Source organism: Opisthocomus hoazin, chromosome 3 (genome assembly GCF_030867145.1).
Source record: "Opisthocomus hoazin isolate bOpiHoa1 chromosome 3, bOpiHoa1.hap1, whole genome shotgun sequence".
Classification (NCBI taxonomy): domain Eukaryota; kingdom Metazoa; phylum Chordata; class Aves; order Opisthocomiformes; family Opisthocomidae; genus Opisthocomus; species Opisthocomus hoazin.
In genome coordinates, this window is record NC_134416.1 from 61,227,643 (window position 1) to 61,243,176 (window position 15,534).

A 15,534-nucleotide genomic window follows, 5' to 3' on the forward strand; every position below is an offset into this window, starting at 1 on the left:
GGCGAAGGAAGGGCCGCGGGGCCGCCCCGCCCCGCCGCGGGAGGAGCCGCCGCCCGCCACACTTAAGCGCCGCGGCGGGCGCTGCCCCGCGGCCGGGCCGGCCATGGAGGCGCTGCGGGGCTGCGTGGGCTCGCTGGCGCGGTGAGTGCGGGGACGACCCCGGCCTGGGCGGCCGCCTCCCTCCCTCCCTGCCGGCTTCCCCCGCTGATCCGGCGGCGGCTCTGACTCGCCGGCTCCGGCCCTTCAGGAGCACAGGGGGCTTCCCCCGCGCCGGGTGGGCGCTGGCCGCAGCTCGGGGCCGGGCAGGAGGGGGGGGTGTTGCAGGCCGGCTCTTAGGCCTCGGGCGGAGCTGGTGCGAGGAGGGGCTTTCGGGGTTGTGACTGCTTCCCGAGGTCTGGCGGCCGCGGTGCGTTCGCCCCCCGGGCGCGGGGCCTCGGCCCGGCCGGGAGCCCCCGCTGGCGTTGCGGGGTGCTGGGCGGCTCCGCAGAGGCAGGGTTCGGCACCGCGCCTGGGGCCAGCTGCGGTACCGGTAGCTCTGCGGTTCGCGTTTGGGCAGGGGGACCGTGCCCGCGGCCTGGCCAAACCCTCGGTCTCCTGGCTGATTCCTGACTCCTTTTCCTCGCCCTGCTGTTGCTGCCGTTGCCGTTTGCCTGTGAACTCTGGCCTGAAAATCCAGCCGTGCCGTATTCTGAAGCTGCTGGTGTTGTGCAACGTTGACTTTGCCCGAGTGAGACCAAGGACCGTTGCACCGCGTTCTTTGACAAACATACGAGGCGTATTGCAAACAAAGATACAGGGTGAAAAATGTGTATGGGGCTCCAGGCAGGCTTTTCATCCTCGGGTTCTCCTCAAAAAAAGACCAATTCATCTGTCCCACCAGCCTTGATGCTACCCTGAATGCTTGGGACGGTGTCTGCGAGTCCCTGTCCAGCAGGCTGTAGTGACACGAATCAAACTGGGCAAGATGCTAGAGTTTGAAGATACTTGCTCTTTCAGTTATAAATATATTTTTGTGTTTTCCACTGACATAGGATCCCTCCCTACTTTAGGGAAGAGCTGGGACTGGATCCTTTCGACTTTAAAGAATAGTAAAACAATAATGGAGTTGTCTGTATCTAACATGTTGCTCAGCTTGCCAGTAAAGCTGGCTACACCTTAGTGTGTTGCTTGCCTCTCCACTGTTTGTCTCCTGACTTAGCTGGATGAGCTTTTGACAGGAAAGTATTTTCAGTAACTCCAACCTAGCGGAGGAATTCCCTGCCTCAGGAATCAGTTTGGTTTCTGAGGACAGCTGCAGCAAAAAGGATCTTCCTAGGAGCCCAGAACGTAGGCTGGCCTGTTGGAGTCTGTGGCCTTTGTGTGCGGAGGGCAACAAAGAAAAAACAAGCTTTCAGCAATAGCCCCAGAAATGGAAGGGTTCACGCTCTATTTATCTGGCTGGTTTTAATCACACTGTCTTTTGTTTCCTAGTACTTCCCATTAGCTGAAACCTCCACCTGCACTGGAGCCCAGACTCACTGCTTCGTAAGCAGACTTAATTTAGAGATTATACTGACTGGTTTTATTGAAATGTAGGTGAAATGGCATCAGTGTTAAATAACTCCATAAGACTTGGACTCCTCTTAAGAGACTGTCTGGTGGAGCTGATGAAAGTCCTGGGTTTTTAATCTGTTTGGGTTTGTTTTTCTTCTGACTTTTCACATCGGATAGAACTAGGCAGCAGTGTGAGGTGATTGATCTTGAGTCATGAAGAAACTGCTGCTTAGAGCTTGCAAAGTATGGCTTGTACAGCTGGCTGTGCTAATGCCTGAGGTGTGAACCCTGTTAGCTCAAGTCCTGCCCATGAGCTGTGCCCCTAACGCTCTTCCTTCTGTATCAGGATGTATGTTTCGGCTTTTTTCCTTGTGCTTTGTCTTTTGTGAGTGACAGCTTGGCTTAAGTAATGGGAAAGAAAACTATTCAATAGAACTGGTATTTTCTGTCCTCACCAAAAAAAAAAATTAAAGAATCTTAGCAGTACTATCATATACACCATTCAAGTAACTGTTCTACGTGCTAGTTTTTGAATGTGTGAGAGAGAATGGGATGTAACTACCTCTGAAAACATTCTCTCTTGAGTCCTGAGCATTGCGCTTTCTCACATCAGGGTGCCCTGCAAAGTGGCGTCATCAGCCTGATGAGCAGGCTTCGTATTTGAGGAAAAGACTCGAGTGATTCAGAATGGGAGCTGCCCAGGGACCAGCGGGGTGGCTGGGGGACTGTTAACTTGGTCAGTGAAGGGATTAACAAGCATGCCTTGTGCTAGCACGCTTCCCTTCTGTGGAGCTTCAGTGCCTTTGTCAGTGCTACTCTGTCACCTTGTCCTCCTCCCTGGTCTTGACCCTTCCCCAGGAGGAAAGTGCTTATTAGCTCTTTAATTTGAAATAGTGCCTGTCTCCTGAAAAACATACTGACTGCTCATCCTCATCAGCCTTGTTACAGGAAGGAAAGAGATTTCCACCAGCCGTGTGTGTACATAGGCAAACTGTTGAAAGCCAGGGACCTGGTGTTTAGACAGCCCTACCAAGAAGGTATTGGCTTGAGCTGGGATAAAACTGTGGAACATTCCCCCTCCTTTAAAAAAATAAAAGCTCCAATATCGCTGAGGAGTTTTTGAGGAAGGTAAACTTTGGTGTGCAGAGGAAAGGCAATAGCCCAAAGCCCTGTGGAAGGGTGGTTCAGAATGAGAGCAGCAAATAAATGAATTGCTGAAACGCCATCTGGCCAGTCACAAAAATTACTTTCTGTGCGTCCAAAAATATACTTAAAGAGCAGGTAAGACATTTGGAAAAGGTGGTTATTCTCCCTGGTCAATGCGGACTTGCACAAAAGGTGTGACTGGGACATTATTAGTTGAGTAACTTTATACCGTTTCATCATTGTTCTAGGAGTTCGTGTATTCACTCTCTGGCTGCAGAAGGAGATTGCCGGTTCACTCCCTTCCCCTCTGTGAAAGTGTCTGTGGCACAGGTTGCCCAGAGAAGTTGTGGCTGCCCCGTCCCTGGCAGTGTTCAAGGACAGGCTGGATGGGGCTTTGATCAACCTGGTCTAGTGGAAGGTGTCCCTGCCTATGGCAGGGGGGCTGGAACTAGGTGATATTTAAGGTCCCTTCCAACCCAAACCATTCTATGATTTTATGAATAGATTTTCCTACATAAAGATAGCTTCTTACAATTACGTGGGAGAACAAAACAGGGATGCATCCCATTCCAGCCCCTGCGCAATTCAGTATTAAGGAGCAAAAGGTATACAGAGGGTAAAGTCCAGGAGTGTGGGAGACAAAATACTGTCTCACTTTGAAGACTTGTTAGGGACCAATCCTTTCCAGGTGTCATGCAGAGGGTGTTTTTTCTCAAGCTGGGTATTGAATTAACCAATGTAATTTGACAGCAAAAAGCTGTCACTAGATGTAGACGGTAACAGGTCAGTACCTTGGTGTGGGAGTAGGCTGTTCCCAGTGTTAAGCGCTACCTAGGGGAGCCTAAACAGTCACTATTAAAACATGCAATTGCCCAGGAAAATTTAAAACCCCTTTCTGAAGGTGTTTGAATTCTTCCAGCCTCTCTGTCAGCCTGCTTCAACACTATACATTTATGTACTTTGATCTTAATTTTCATTCATTTGATTTCTTTTGATGCATTAGGGTACAAACAAATCTTATTTTGTGATTGTCAAAACTAGATGAAGTTTTATAGGCTGTAGATGTTATTTACAAGATAAATGCATTGGCTGTTTGGAAGTCAAGCAGAACTATATCGAAAAGCTCCACTTGCCTTCTGATGCTAGATGTTTTGAATATGGATAATATGCCCTGTCGTCCTAGGGCAAACTCATATCTTAAAGAATTAGTTGAAAGCAGTCCTGTGAGTTATCTCATTGAGTGTTTATCTTGCAGGTAAAGTGAATGATCTAAGTGACTGAATACAGTAAGAGCTGCTGCCTTGCTAATGCAGTGTTGAAGCCTGTCAGCCTCACTGTAATCATGACCTTGACATCAGCTGAGTTAGAGGTGGCCCACATCTGCTTGAAATGTTTGTAATTTTAGAAGTGTTTTCAAATGTCACTGGCAAGAGAAGGTTCAGAAACAACATGTCTGTAGGGCTGTGTAGTATTTCATTTTGAAAGCAAGCCCACGAGTCTAACGTGACCTGTGAGTTACTCGTATAATGTGCTTATGTCACTGAACTTAACAGTCATCCTTCTCACAGTACTTGATATGACTGTTTTCATAACTACGCTGAATTATTATTTGTCTTAGAACTTTGGTATCCATGGGAGCATCTGTAGGAGCAGTAACAAAACAGACCCTGTTCCCTCCTCTCATGCCTGCGGGGCGACCTTTCCGTGTGTCCAATGCCTCCCGAAGCAGCCGGAAAGGAATTGTTGCAAGCAGTCTGCAAGAGCTCATCAGCAAGGTATAGCAAACACTCCTGCTCTGACTGAATCTGATAGTGAAGATAATGTAAGCTGCTGACTGAAACTTACAGTATCCCAGAAAGGCAACTCACAGTTCTTCTAAAAATCATTACTGGGGAAGTTCAGGAGAATGTGTCAAGTAAGCAGGTGTTAATATGAAGTGATGGGCCCTCTTTTGAATGCTAAAATCTACTGGTTTTTTGTGCAGACTTTAGATGCCTTCCTTATATCTGCGGGATTAGTTACTCTGGTTCTGGAGGAAGATGGCACGGTTGTGGACACAGAAGAGTTCTTCAAGTCCCTGGATGATAATACACACTTCATGGTTCTAGAAGAAGGACAGAAATGGACACCAGTAAGTGTTGACTGCTACTCTCACTTGAATAGAAGTGGATGGAAGGATGTTTGTGGCTGCTAAAATTGTTGGAAAGAGGGGACAAGAGGAGGAAAACTTCCCCTAAAGAAGGCAAGGTATCAACTCCTTGTTGAGCCTTTCTGCATGACAAATTGTTAGTTTTTTTTTTTTATCCTTTGCTTTGTCATAGAACTGTTGGCAAAGATCTGCCCAGAATTTAAGTGAAATATTACAACTGAAAAGAATTATAGGAGACATCCTCTGCTTTTGGAGAGTCTCAGGTAGAATGTTGTTCCTGAGCCTTTTTGTGATGTAACATTGGGACTTTGACTGCATGAAGTTGAAAATACAGTGTCTTTAAAGGTTTTTAAAGGTTGGTTTGTTTTAAAAGCTTTTAGAGGGGAAAAAATTACCAAATTAAGCAAAGTAAAACAAGTTTTGAATTGTGAGTGCAGTAATGGTTTAGTGAAGGTTAGAAAAATGTCTGAGTTTAGTCTTGCAAACAGCTAAAAGTTGTCATCAAAACCTAATGTTAGTCTACATACTTCAAGATATTTTAAGAAATATTAAGATTGGCTAGCTTTAGCCTTCTGATATCAACTCAGTATCCAATTTGTGATTTTGTGCGAGAATAGTCATCTGTATGTTACCGAAATGGAGTCAAACTCCGAATTGTCTTTCCATGAAATGGTTGTTGCTAGAAAGCTGGCATCAAAATTTCTGCTACCAGGTGCTGAACTAGCTGAGGAGCTGTAAGCAGGCCTGTTGTTTTTCTGTTTGTACACGGATGGCTCAGTCATGTGGCTTCGTTTTCCTGGTCTCTTGTTGCAGTGTGAGCAGTTTGTGCCTTTTTCCCCAAGATACCTCACTGGCTTAGCCTGCTGCATCTGGGCCATGAGTGCCAAGAGCAGAAGAGAAGATGCAGCCAGGGTTTGATTCCACCTTGCTCCTTTCCACCTGCCTTGTGCCCCGTCTGGCTTGGCAGCAGAACAAGTTTGAATGCTGCCCCTCTTCAGGATGTCCTGAATGACAGCAGAAGGACTGCTGCAGCTTCACAAATCATTTGGCGTGTGGCACAAGCTCTGCCATGCTTTATCCAAGTATTCTGGGTGCTAGTGAGGGGAAGATATGCTGCGAAGTGTACCAACTACTTGTACATGTCCAAAACTGTTGTTGGTAGCAGGCCCTGTTGCTGGAGCTGGGAGGCTATTGAAGTAAAACAGGCATAAAATTGCTGGCTAATGATGTACTACAGTGTTTAATTTGGTCTGACTTACCATGGCACTGTCTGAGCGCTGGGGTGAGAAGTACAAAAAGGCCCAGTCTTACACAACTTTATTACTTCATTTAGGATGCAAGAACCATCTTGGCACCTGCCAAGCCATTAAGCTGGGGCTGCGTGTGCTGAGCAGTGTCCCCTGTTCCAGTAGATGGCTCTGCAGTTATGGGTCTTCACCACTATTTGCCTTTTTTTTTTTTTTCTTTTCTGCCCTTGAAGCGGGTGATCCTGAAAGCATTACTGTCAGCCCTGAAGCAGACAAGGACTGCTGTGAATAAAGCAGGATGGATTTAAGGTGGAAAATGACTTTCCATGCTCTTCCTCCTTTGCTTTTTCTCTTAAAAACTCAGTATTAAATCATCAGCCTAATCAGTAGTGGTTCTCTCCACGTGTTACTTTTTTTAGTAGGAAGAAAGAGAGGTGTGTTATGAGCCAGGATTTGAAATGAGGACCTGCTTTTCACAGATGCCATCTTCGCAGCTATCTGAGTGCTCATCAGTATTGTGTTCCTTCCTAAATGGAAGGACCAAATGTCATCCTGGTGATTTGGTGGCCTCTTTCAGTGTGGACTAACTGTGCTGCCTCAGCTAGCAGCTGGAAGGTACCAGGATAATTAAATGGCAGGAACACTGTCCAGTGGCATTGTCTGTGGCTTTGGTATACCCTGAAGAAGCATATTACAGGAAAGAAATATTCAGGAGGTGCTATGTCGCTCTAGAACTTCTGTGTCTGCTTGGAATAGCTTCAGAAGTCAGGTCAGGACTTGAATAAAATTATGTAAGCTACAGCTTTGCTTTTCTCTGTGCTAATGCTTTTAATTCTGGTTTAGAATTGATCGAGAACTAGACCAAAGACAGGAATAAGCAAGCTGCTTCTAAAGAGCTGCACTGTTAATGATTGTCTTGCTGTAGTTTCCTGGCCTGTGGTACAAACTGTGTCTCTCCCTCTTTTTAAATTAGACAAGAAATGGAGTTGCCACTGTGAGAAAAAAGAAGAAAATGGGAGTAGCTAACATCACATTTGATCTATACAAGCTGAACCCTAAGGATTTTATTGGCTGCTTAAACATCAAGGCGACCTTCTATGAGATCTACTCTGTCTCATATGACATCAAATGTATGGGAGCAAAAAGCGTGTTGCGGTAAGTATGTTTCCACTACTGATCAGGCATATGCATTCATGTAAAATCTGTTTGCTGATTGGGTGAAGCAGGTGTGTCTATAAACTTAGTATTTTTATCAATTCTTACATACTGGCCAATATGCTGACTCTTGCTTTGTAACGTGGATAGCTTACTTGTAAAAACTTACTGTAGCTTTTTATGGTGGAATCTTGAATTTCCCCCAACACAAAATCTTATCAGCTTGTACTTACTGCTAGGGTGTAGGTACAGTCTCTTTGTTTCCCATGGATTTGTGGACGTCCAGATCGCTTAAGCGATCCCTCACACAGTCCTCCTCAACCAAGGGAAAGTCGTCCTCTTTGTAGGCTTCTTCTCTTACCTCTGATGCCTGGGATTCCGGAGGGCCAGTCTTAGCACTGAAGACTGAAGCAAAGAAGCCATTCAGTAGCTCTGCCTTCTCCGCATCCTCCGTCACCAGGACACCCGCCTCATTCAGCAGCGGCCCCACATTGTCCCTAGCCTTCCTTTTGCTGCTGATGTAGTTGAAGAAGCCCTTCTTGTTGTTTTTGACATCCCTTGCCAGCTTCAATTCCAGGTGGGCCTTGGCCTTCCTTGTCACATCCCTGCACGCTCTCACCATGTTCCTGTACTCTTCCCAAGTGGCCTGCCCCTCTTTCCACATTCCATGGACCTTTCTCTTCTGCCTGATCTCTGCTAGAAGCTCCTTGTTTAACCATGCAGGTCTCCTGCCTCCTTTGCTCGATTTCTTTCTCAGGGGGATAGTTTGAAGTCTTCAGATACCCACATCATGAGAGGAGGACTATTAAACATTGTAATGCTAATCTTGTTCCCTGTCTGTCTGTCTGACCTCTCCTACTCTACTTAGGTGGTCCCTTGTTTAATCTTTCAGGCTACAGCTGGTGCGATTGTAGATGAGACTCATCTCTGGTCATGCTGCAGTAATTATCCAGCTATATGCTATGCCCACCTGTAGCACTGGCTTCATTAGGATTTCTTCAAAGCAAAGGTTTACAGCTGAACAGCTTCACTCCTCCAGTTCCTATGTTTCTCAAGTCTCTTGAGCCAGAACAAACTCTTGATTTCTGGCTGTCTGCTGTGGAGATGAGTATCAGCACTGGAACTTGCACAGTTAAGGAGAATTTGAAGTGACAGTTCTGCATCCCTGCCAACATAGGGCAGCTGGTGAGAAAGAAATGGTGCTGGTGAACAGCTGGAGTAGCTGTGGAGTTCTTCTGGAAGCACTGTTATGTTAGAGTTGAACTGTAAGGGAAGTACCAATAGCAGGGTGGGAAAATAGTCTGCTTTCAAAGAACAAGGGTGGCAGAAGAGATAACCTTGGGTACTCTTGAACACAACAGTGAGATGGCCTGTCTCAACTTGCTATTGACATTGCCGAGCCACTCTCCATAATATTTGAAAGGTCATGGCAGTCAAGCAAAGTCCCTGGTGATTGGAGGAAGGGAAACATGCCAATTTTTAAAAAGGGTAGGAAGGAGGACCCTGGGAACTACCGACCTGTCAGCCTCATCTCTGTGTCTGGGAAGGTCATGGAACACATCCTCCTAAAAGCTCTGCTAAGACACATGGAGGACAGGGAGGTGATTCAAGACAGCCATCATGGCTTCACCAAGGGCAAGTCCTGCCTGACCAACCTAGTGGCTTTCTATGATGGTGTGACTACATCAGTGGACAAGGGAGGAGCTATGGGTGTGGTCTGGCTGGACTTCTGTAAAGCCTTTGATACAGTCCCTCACAACATCCTTCTCTCTAAATTGGAGAAATATGGATTTGATGGGTGGACTTTTTAGTGGCTAAGGAATTGGTTGGAAGGTTGCAGTCGAGAGGGTAGTAGTCAACAGCTCGATATCCAAATGGATGCTGGTGACAAGTGGTGTCCATCAGAGGTCTGTATTGGGACCGGTGTTGTTTAACATTTTCATCAATGACAGCGAGATCGAGTGCACCCACAGCAAGTTTGCACATGACACCAAGCTTAATGGTACAGTCAACACACTAGAAGGACGGGATGCCATCCAGAGTGACCTGGGCAAGCTTGAGAAATGGGGTCTGTGTGAACCTCATGAGGTTCAGCAAGGCCAAGTGCAAGGTCCTGCACCTGGGTCTGGGCAACCCCTGCTATCAGCACAGGCTGGGGGATAAAGGGGTTGAGAGGAGCCCTGTGGAAAAGGACTTGGGGGTACTGGTGGCTGAAGAGCTGGACTTGGGCCACCAATGTGTGCTCACAGCCCAGAAGGCCAACTGTATCTTAGGCTGCATCAAGAGAAGTGTGGTCAGCAGGTTCAGGGAGCTGATTCTGCCCTTCTATTCTGCTCTGGTGAGACCCCACCTGGAGTCCTGCATCTGGCTCTGGAGCCCTCAGCACAGGAAAGACATGGAGCTGTTGGAGCGGAGCCAGAGGAGGCCACAGAAATGATCCAAGGGCTGGAGCACCTCTCCTATGAGGAAAGCCTGAGAGAGTTGTGGTTGTTGAGCCTGGAGAAGAGAAGGTTCTGGGGAGACCTTATTGCAGCCTTCCAGTACCTGAAGAGGGCCTATAGGAAAGATGGGGAAAATATTTTCAGCAGGGCTTGTTGTGACAGGACAAGGAGCAATGGCTTTAAACTAAGGGAGGGTAGATTTAGACTAGATGTAAGGAAGAAATTTTTTACCATAAGGGTGGTGAAACACTGGAACCGGTTGCCCAGTGGAGGACCCATCCCTGGAAACATTCAAGGTCAGGCTGAGTGTGGCTGTGAGCAACCTGGTCTGGCTGAAGATGTCCCTGCTCAGTGCAGGGGGATTGGGCTAGATGGCGATTGGGCTAGATGACCTTTGAAGGTCCCTCCCAACCCAAACCATTCTATGATTGAAATTGGAGACAGCCAGTGTTGGGTTCTTGGTGTAGTCCGTGTCCTAATGAGTTACAAATTGTTAACTCTGATGGCTTCTCCCTGAGCCCACCAGTGGAGCGTGAAGGGAAAGGATGTTGAAATACTGCAGTTGTTCATTGGTGGGATGGGCTCAAAGCCTGCCAGATCTGATGAATGCATCTCCCTTAACAGTTTCTCCCTGTAGTGTCCAACTGAAAGATCAAATGTCCAGTTCAACAAATAACTTCCTCCATGGCTTAAGTGACAACTGCTCTCATGTACAAGTGACACACTGCAGCTGCTCAAAACCTCCATACCAGGTGCAGCTTGCTTTACAACTGTAAAGTTTCTTGACCTCTACTATCTGGTGGAGGGAAGGACGTATTGAAATGGCATGTGTATGGGAAGCATAAATAAGGGTACAGTGTTTTTTTAAAGGCTTTCCAGGCTCTAAGTACAGGGTATTCTAATCTTTTGAAGCACTGGATTTTGACTGCAAACCTTCTGTCATCACAGTGGAGAAAAATGACTTTGTAGGAAGACTTTGCCTGCTCTGCTAGAGCTCAAAGGAGAAGTGAACAGCAGCAGAGGGGTCATGGTTGCATGTTTTCTCAGACAGGAATTCAGAAAATCTTCCCCCTTTTTTGTAGAAGAGGAAGGCTGGTCTGGTTTCTGCATCGTCAGAAACTGATCCCTTTCCAGTTTTGGAATGGTTCCTTATCTTGCGTACCACTTCCCCAGTGCCTCAGCTTCAAATTTGTGAGGGCCTGCTTAACTTTTGGGGGATGAGGCTTGAGTATAGCACTCGCCACTGATCTCCCAGTTGTTTCTTGGAGAACGGAAGATGCAGGTATTACTAAGTTCAATAGCTGTCCACTCAGATGATCTCTGCTCCCCTGCGATCCTGTGGTGGTCTGTGGTCTATGTTGTGGAGCTCTGCTGCTTGCCTCATCTTAGTTTATGGATCTGTACTGGTTTTTGCAGTATTGTATATTTGAATGCTGATACTTATTAAAGCTTTAAAAAATAGAACAGTTGTGAACTGAGAATTCTTAAGGCTTGCAGCTTGGACAGTATTAATTCGCCTGGCTTCACTTGTTTTGCTGTTGGGCATCCACTGTAATGTGATTGCTCAGCTTCAGATCTAATCAAGTTTGATCTGTAGCTTGGAGATACATGCAGTGTTGTGTTAGTGAATGGCCTGAAGGTGAGAAGCGACATGGATTCATGCTGCAGGAACGCTGCTGGGCTCCCAGGCAAAGTTAAGTCTTCAGTGGTGCTCTGGTAGTTTGAGAGATGGCTTTGCAGAAGGCCTGTAAATGTCCAACAGGATGACAGCCTGCTTTGTTAAATCTGTTTTCTGGTTCTGCCAACATGTCAATAGTTTTCTGTCAATTGATGGCCACAGGAGTATTTGCTCTAAAGAAGGTACAGAAATGACCAGCTTCTCAGAAGTGGGGAGGAATGAGAGAGTTATTAAATATATCTAACTCACCCTAAAAGTGTTGGGGGGGATGGGGCAGTGTCACCCTGTTAGTCAAATTTTTTTTTTAAACAAATGGCTTTCCTTCTAGGAAGTTGCTTCAGCTGATATCCCATGCAGCACAAATAACTGGACAGCTTCTTCTCTATACTGGAACGTATATGTTGCAGTTGATGGATGAATATGAAGAAAGTGGCACGTGTACAAGATCAAGGCGGGAGTAGTGAACACAGCTGCACTTCTGGTATCGGATCCTTTCGCTTAAAGACATTCTCTTGCTCGATTTTTGATTGTAATGAGGTTATAGGAGGGGGATGTCCACTGATGTGAACTAACATTTTTCCCATTTGGGAATGCTTCTAGGCCTTAGTCAAAAAGTAAGTGTTTGGTGTTCACAGGCTCTTAACACAGCAAAAGGATGGGTGCCTAATGCCCCAGAAGTCAGCAAAAGGACAGAAGGCAGGTTTTTTCCCAGCAGCTCAAAATGGAGAATAAACATACTTGGAGACTTGCGTGCTTTGTAACCAGTGAAATATTTCTTGCACTGATCAAAACATAGTTTGGTTGTTTTTTTCATGGCTGTCTACTTGTCCTCTGAACAGACTGGGCTGTAAGGGTGGGGTGGAGGGGCTGTGTTTTTTTTGTTTTAATCCTCAACAGTGCTGCTATTAGTGTCCAACTGGCATTGGGGTTCAAAGGTTTGAGTGTACTTACTCTTCCTGAAACTGGAACTACACAATACAACTGAATCCTGGTTCAGTGACTGACTACTCTCATAAAGTCTGATAGGAGAAAGTGCAACTACTAAGCAGAAGCTTAAAATTTAGCCTTACTTCCTTCAAAACAAGTAAAAACATTTCATTATAACTTTTCTTCAAATCTACAGAAAGTTCAGGTTAGTGTGGCTCTCACCAGTTGAAGAACCTGATGTATGTCTTTAATGGGTCTGATGTCCAGGTCTGCCTGAAGTATTGAATAATTTGCCATAGTTTCATGAATATGGCTTAAAGTAACCTCCTGAAGCTTCCCGTGGGGATTAAACCATCACTTCTGTAGTTTTTACTGTTCAGTTACAAGATGACACTACACCCCAAGTTGTACTTGAGGTACATGTAAGAGATGCTGGATTTTGATGCCCCTGTGTTCAGGGGAGAGCAGCAAGACACTGTGTGGTCCTGTGTAACATACGTATGCTCTGAATTGGATGTTGGTGGTTTTATAGTCTCCCAAGACAAGCTGTATTAAAGGGCAAAGTTTTTAATCCTTAGGTAGAATTTTCTACAGTTCAGTGAACAGCTAGCATGATGAGCTTCCAGCCAGATTGCCCTCAATGCTGTAGAAAACTGGAAAATGAGCAGCGTTAGGCATCTTGTGTCAAAATACAAACTCCCATTGCTGAAGGGAAAAAGCCCAACTTCAGTTGTTCATCGATGTGGCTTTTTGAGGTTTCATTTGCTTGCTCATGAAGAATTTTACTAAGTTGTAATATTCTTGCTTAAGACTGAAAGCTGTTAAGGAGATGGCAGATACAGGTAAATGTGTCTGACCTGATGGCAGGTGTCACCTAGGAAGAGAAGCTCTGGTGACAGAGTGAGCAAGTGGGGCAGGGGAGAAAGCAGTGGGAGGGAAAGGGACCAGTGTGGACCCCACAGTGCTTGCCATGCCTCTTCTGAGACAGGAATCCACTAACTATGCATCAACTGCACTGATTAGCTGGAGGAAAACGTAGCCTGCTAAAAGAGAAGCAGGTGGACAGAAAAGGCCAAGCATCATGGTTGGTAGGATCCATTCTGACTTGTCAGCTGGGTATGTTCACTTCAGATGTCACTAGTATGTGGGAATATTGGTCTCGCTTTTATCCTCAAATTTCACCTTCATATGTTTATTTTTGCCTTCCCTTTATGGATGAGACTTAGCTGGAGCTCCATCTTTCATATCACTGTTGTGATGAAAAGCAGTCTAAATCCAAGTGTTAAAGGCACTGATGGACACAAATTTGGTAGGTCTCTGCCTGCCTCTTCAGTAATGGTATTAGAAATAAGAAGACAGCTAAGAAAAACTTTTTCTTCCTGATTTCTGTTGTTTCTCATCTACTTCTGAGTGTTTGCTGGGGGAGGGCACACTGCTCCAGACAAGGGGAGGACTGGTTCTTTCCTAATTTCTCACGAGGAAGAATGCCTGTAGCTTGCAGCACTATCAGGTTTCCTTCAGAAGAAAACAATAAACTATTCTGTGAGTAATGAGAAAGAGTTACATTATAATGGAAGCTTCATACTTAATCTGTATTGTTCTTGACACCCCAGCCACCCAGATGATTGTTGCCATGATAACTGTTGGCCAAAGTCTTTCTACTCCTATCAAGGAATTGCATTTAACTGATGCAGTGAAAGGACTCTGCCATTAATTCTTTCAGCTTCTAAGAACCATTTATTCTATTAAAACAAACACACTTCTTGAAAGCAAACTCTATGTAATGCACCTAAGAATATCTATGTTGCTAATGGTGGGAGCACCAACATTAAAAAAACTTGCATAGTTCAGTATTGTTTTGTGTGGATTGCCTCTTCAACACCTGTAATACAAAAGCTTTTGCAAGGCTGAACTGTGTAGATCTCAAATTCCAGCCTTCTACAGCCAGAGGCAATTGCTACAGAACTAACACTCCATGGTTCCCAGTGGCACTATCTGAGAACCTAATGTGATCTAAAACACTAACTCAGTATGAATTTGCAGTGTTTTTTAAGCAGCTGCTTCTCTGGCAGCTTAACACTCAAAACTTGAGCTGCTGAAGGTCATGTGAGCTGCAAAGTCTCCATCTCGGAGCATCTCCCTCTAATTCAAAATGCAAACAGCTGAAGAAAGTAACTCAGCTTTGATATTTTCTCAAAATGAGAGAAGCGTCTTGGAAGTTGTGTCTCAAATTGTTTTGTTGCTTCTGAATCTGGGTTTTGCCACAGGCTTGGTATTCGGGAGATGATATTTGCTACTGTACCAGCACATTTCCAGAGATAAAGTTTTGGCTTTGTGTCAAACTGGAGGAGTTTCTCATTCTCTGAGTTGGAACCAGTTTGTTGTTTGGGTTTTTTTTTTTTTTATTACAGACTGCTTAGGAGACATGTCTTTTACTTCAGCTGTGTGTAGTACACAGCAAAGAACAACTTCTGCATTAGCTACCTTTCAGAAAATTATATGCAAGTAGTGTGCAATACCTAGCAAGAGACAATAAAAGTAAAAGCTCAGGCTCCTAACTGCAGGTATGTCGAGAAGAAGCTAGCTTTTCTACTTGATGTTTTTAGCTTTTATTTCTCTTTCCATAAACTCAGTTAATCTGCACTTGTTGCAGTCAAGGCTGGTAGCAGTGACGTGTCAAAGGTGTAAAATGTGTTTACTGCCTCCTTGTTTGCACTGGCCCTTTTTGCCTGTTGCTTTGCATCACTTACTAACAATGCACCAAGTCATACTCTCTAGTTACCAAAAAAGGAATTTTCACTGAAGTACTCGATCTTGTTGACTCAGGCACTGGTCATGTTCTGCAGGCAAAACAAAGTTGCTCTCTTCATGACTAAAATGAAGAATCTAGTAGCTTTTTGTGTGTGTGTAATTTATGATTACTTCATTTCCTTGCTTTCATAAACCCATGAAGTTGTTGCTTTCTTGCACCTTCCTATTCTTTGAGGAGGAATAGGATTACAACCTCTCCTGTCCAGGGGGAGAGGAAAAGGCAGGGTCTAAATTCCGTAGAGCATATTCCAAATGGTCTAAGAAACACCCTGAATTGCTTCCTTACAGAGAAAGGAAGCATAAAGAAAGGAAAACAGGACTTTGAGCTGGAAGTTTTTTCAGTACAATGAGTAGAGAGGTAGGTGTTCACAATTTAGGAAATGTTGGTAATTCTGAATATTAACTGTGAAGATAACTACATATGATAATTGATAACTGATGAGAATT

The 15,534-nt window shown here is 45.2% G+C and overlaps 1 protein-coding gene across 1 annotated transcript; it reads left to right on the forward strand.

The window, feature by feature from the left end:
• The first annotated feature begins 42 nt into the window (after positions 1-42).
• On the forward strand, positions 43-12,098 carry CIDEA (cell death inducing DFFA like effector a). The gene is made up of 5 exons (XM_075416493.1): positions 43-141; positions 4,298-4,454; positions 4,664-4,810; positions 7,049-7,230; positions 11,678-12,098. Exons 1-5 carry the CDS (start codon positions 104-106, stop codon positions 11,808-11,810), a joined length of 657 nt encoding a protein of 218 aa, XP_075272608.1. The 5' UTR covers positions 43-103; the 3' UTR covers positions 11,811-12,098.
• The last annotated feature ends 3,436 nt before the right edge of the window (positions 12,099-15,534 follow it).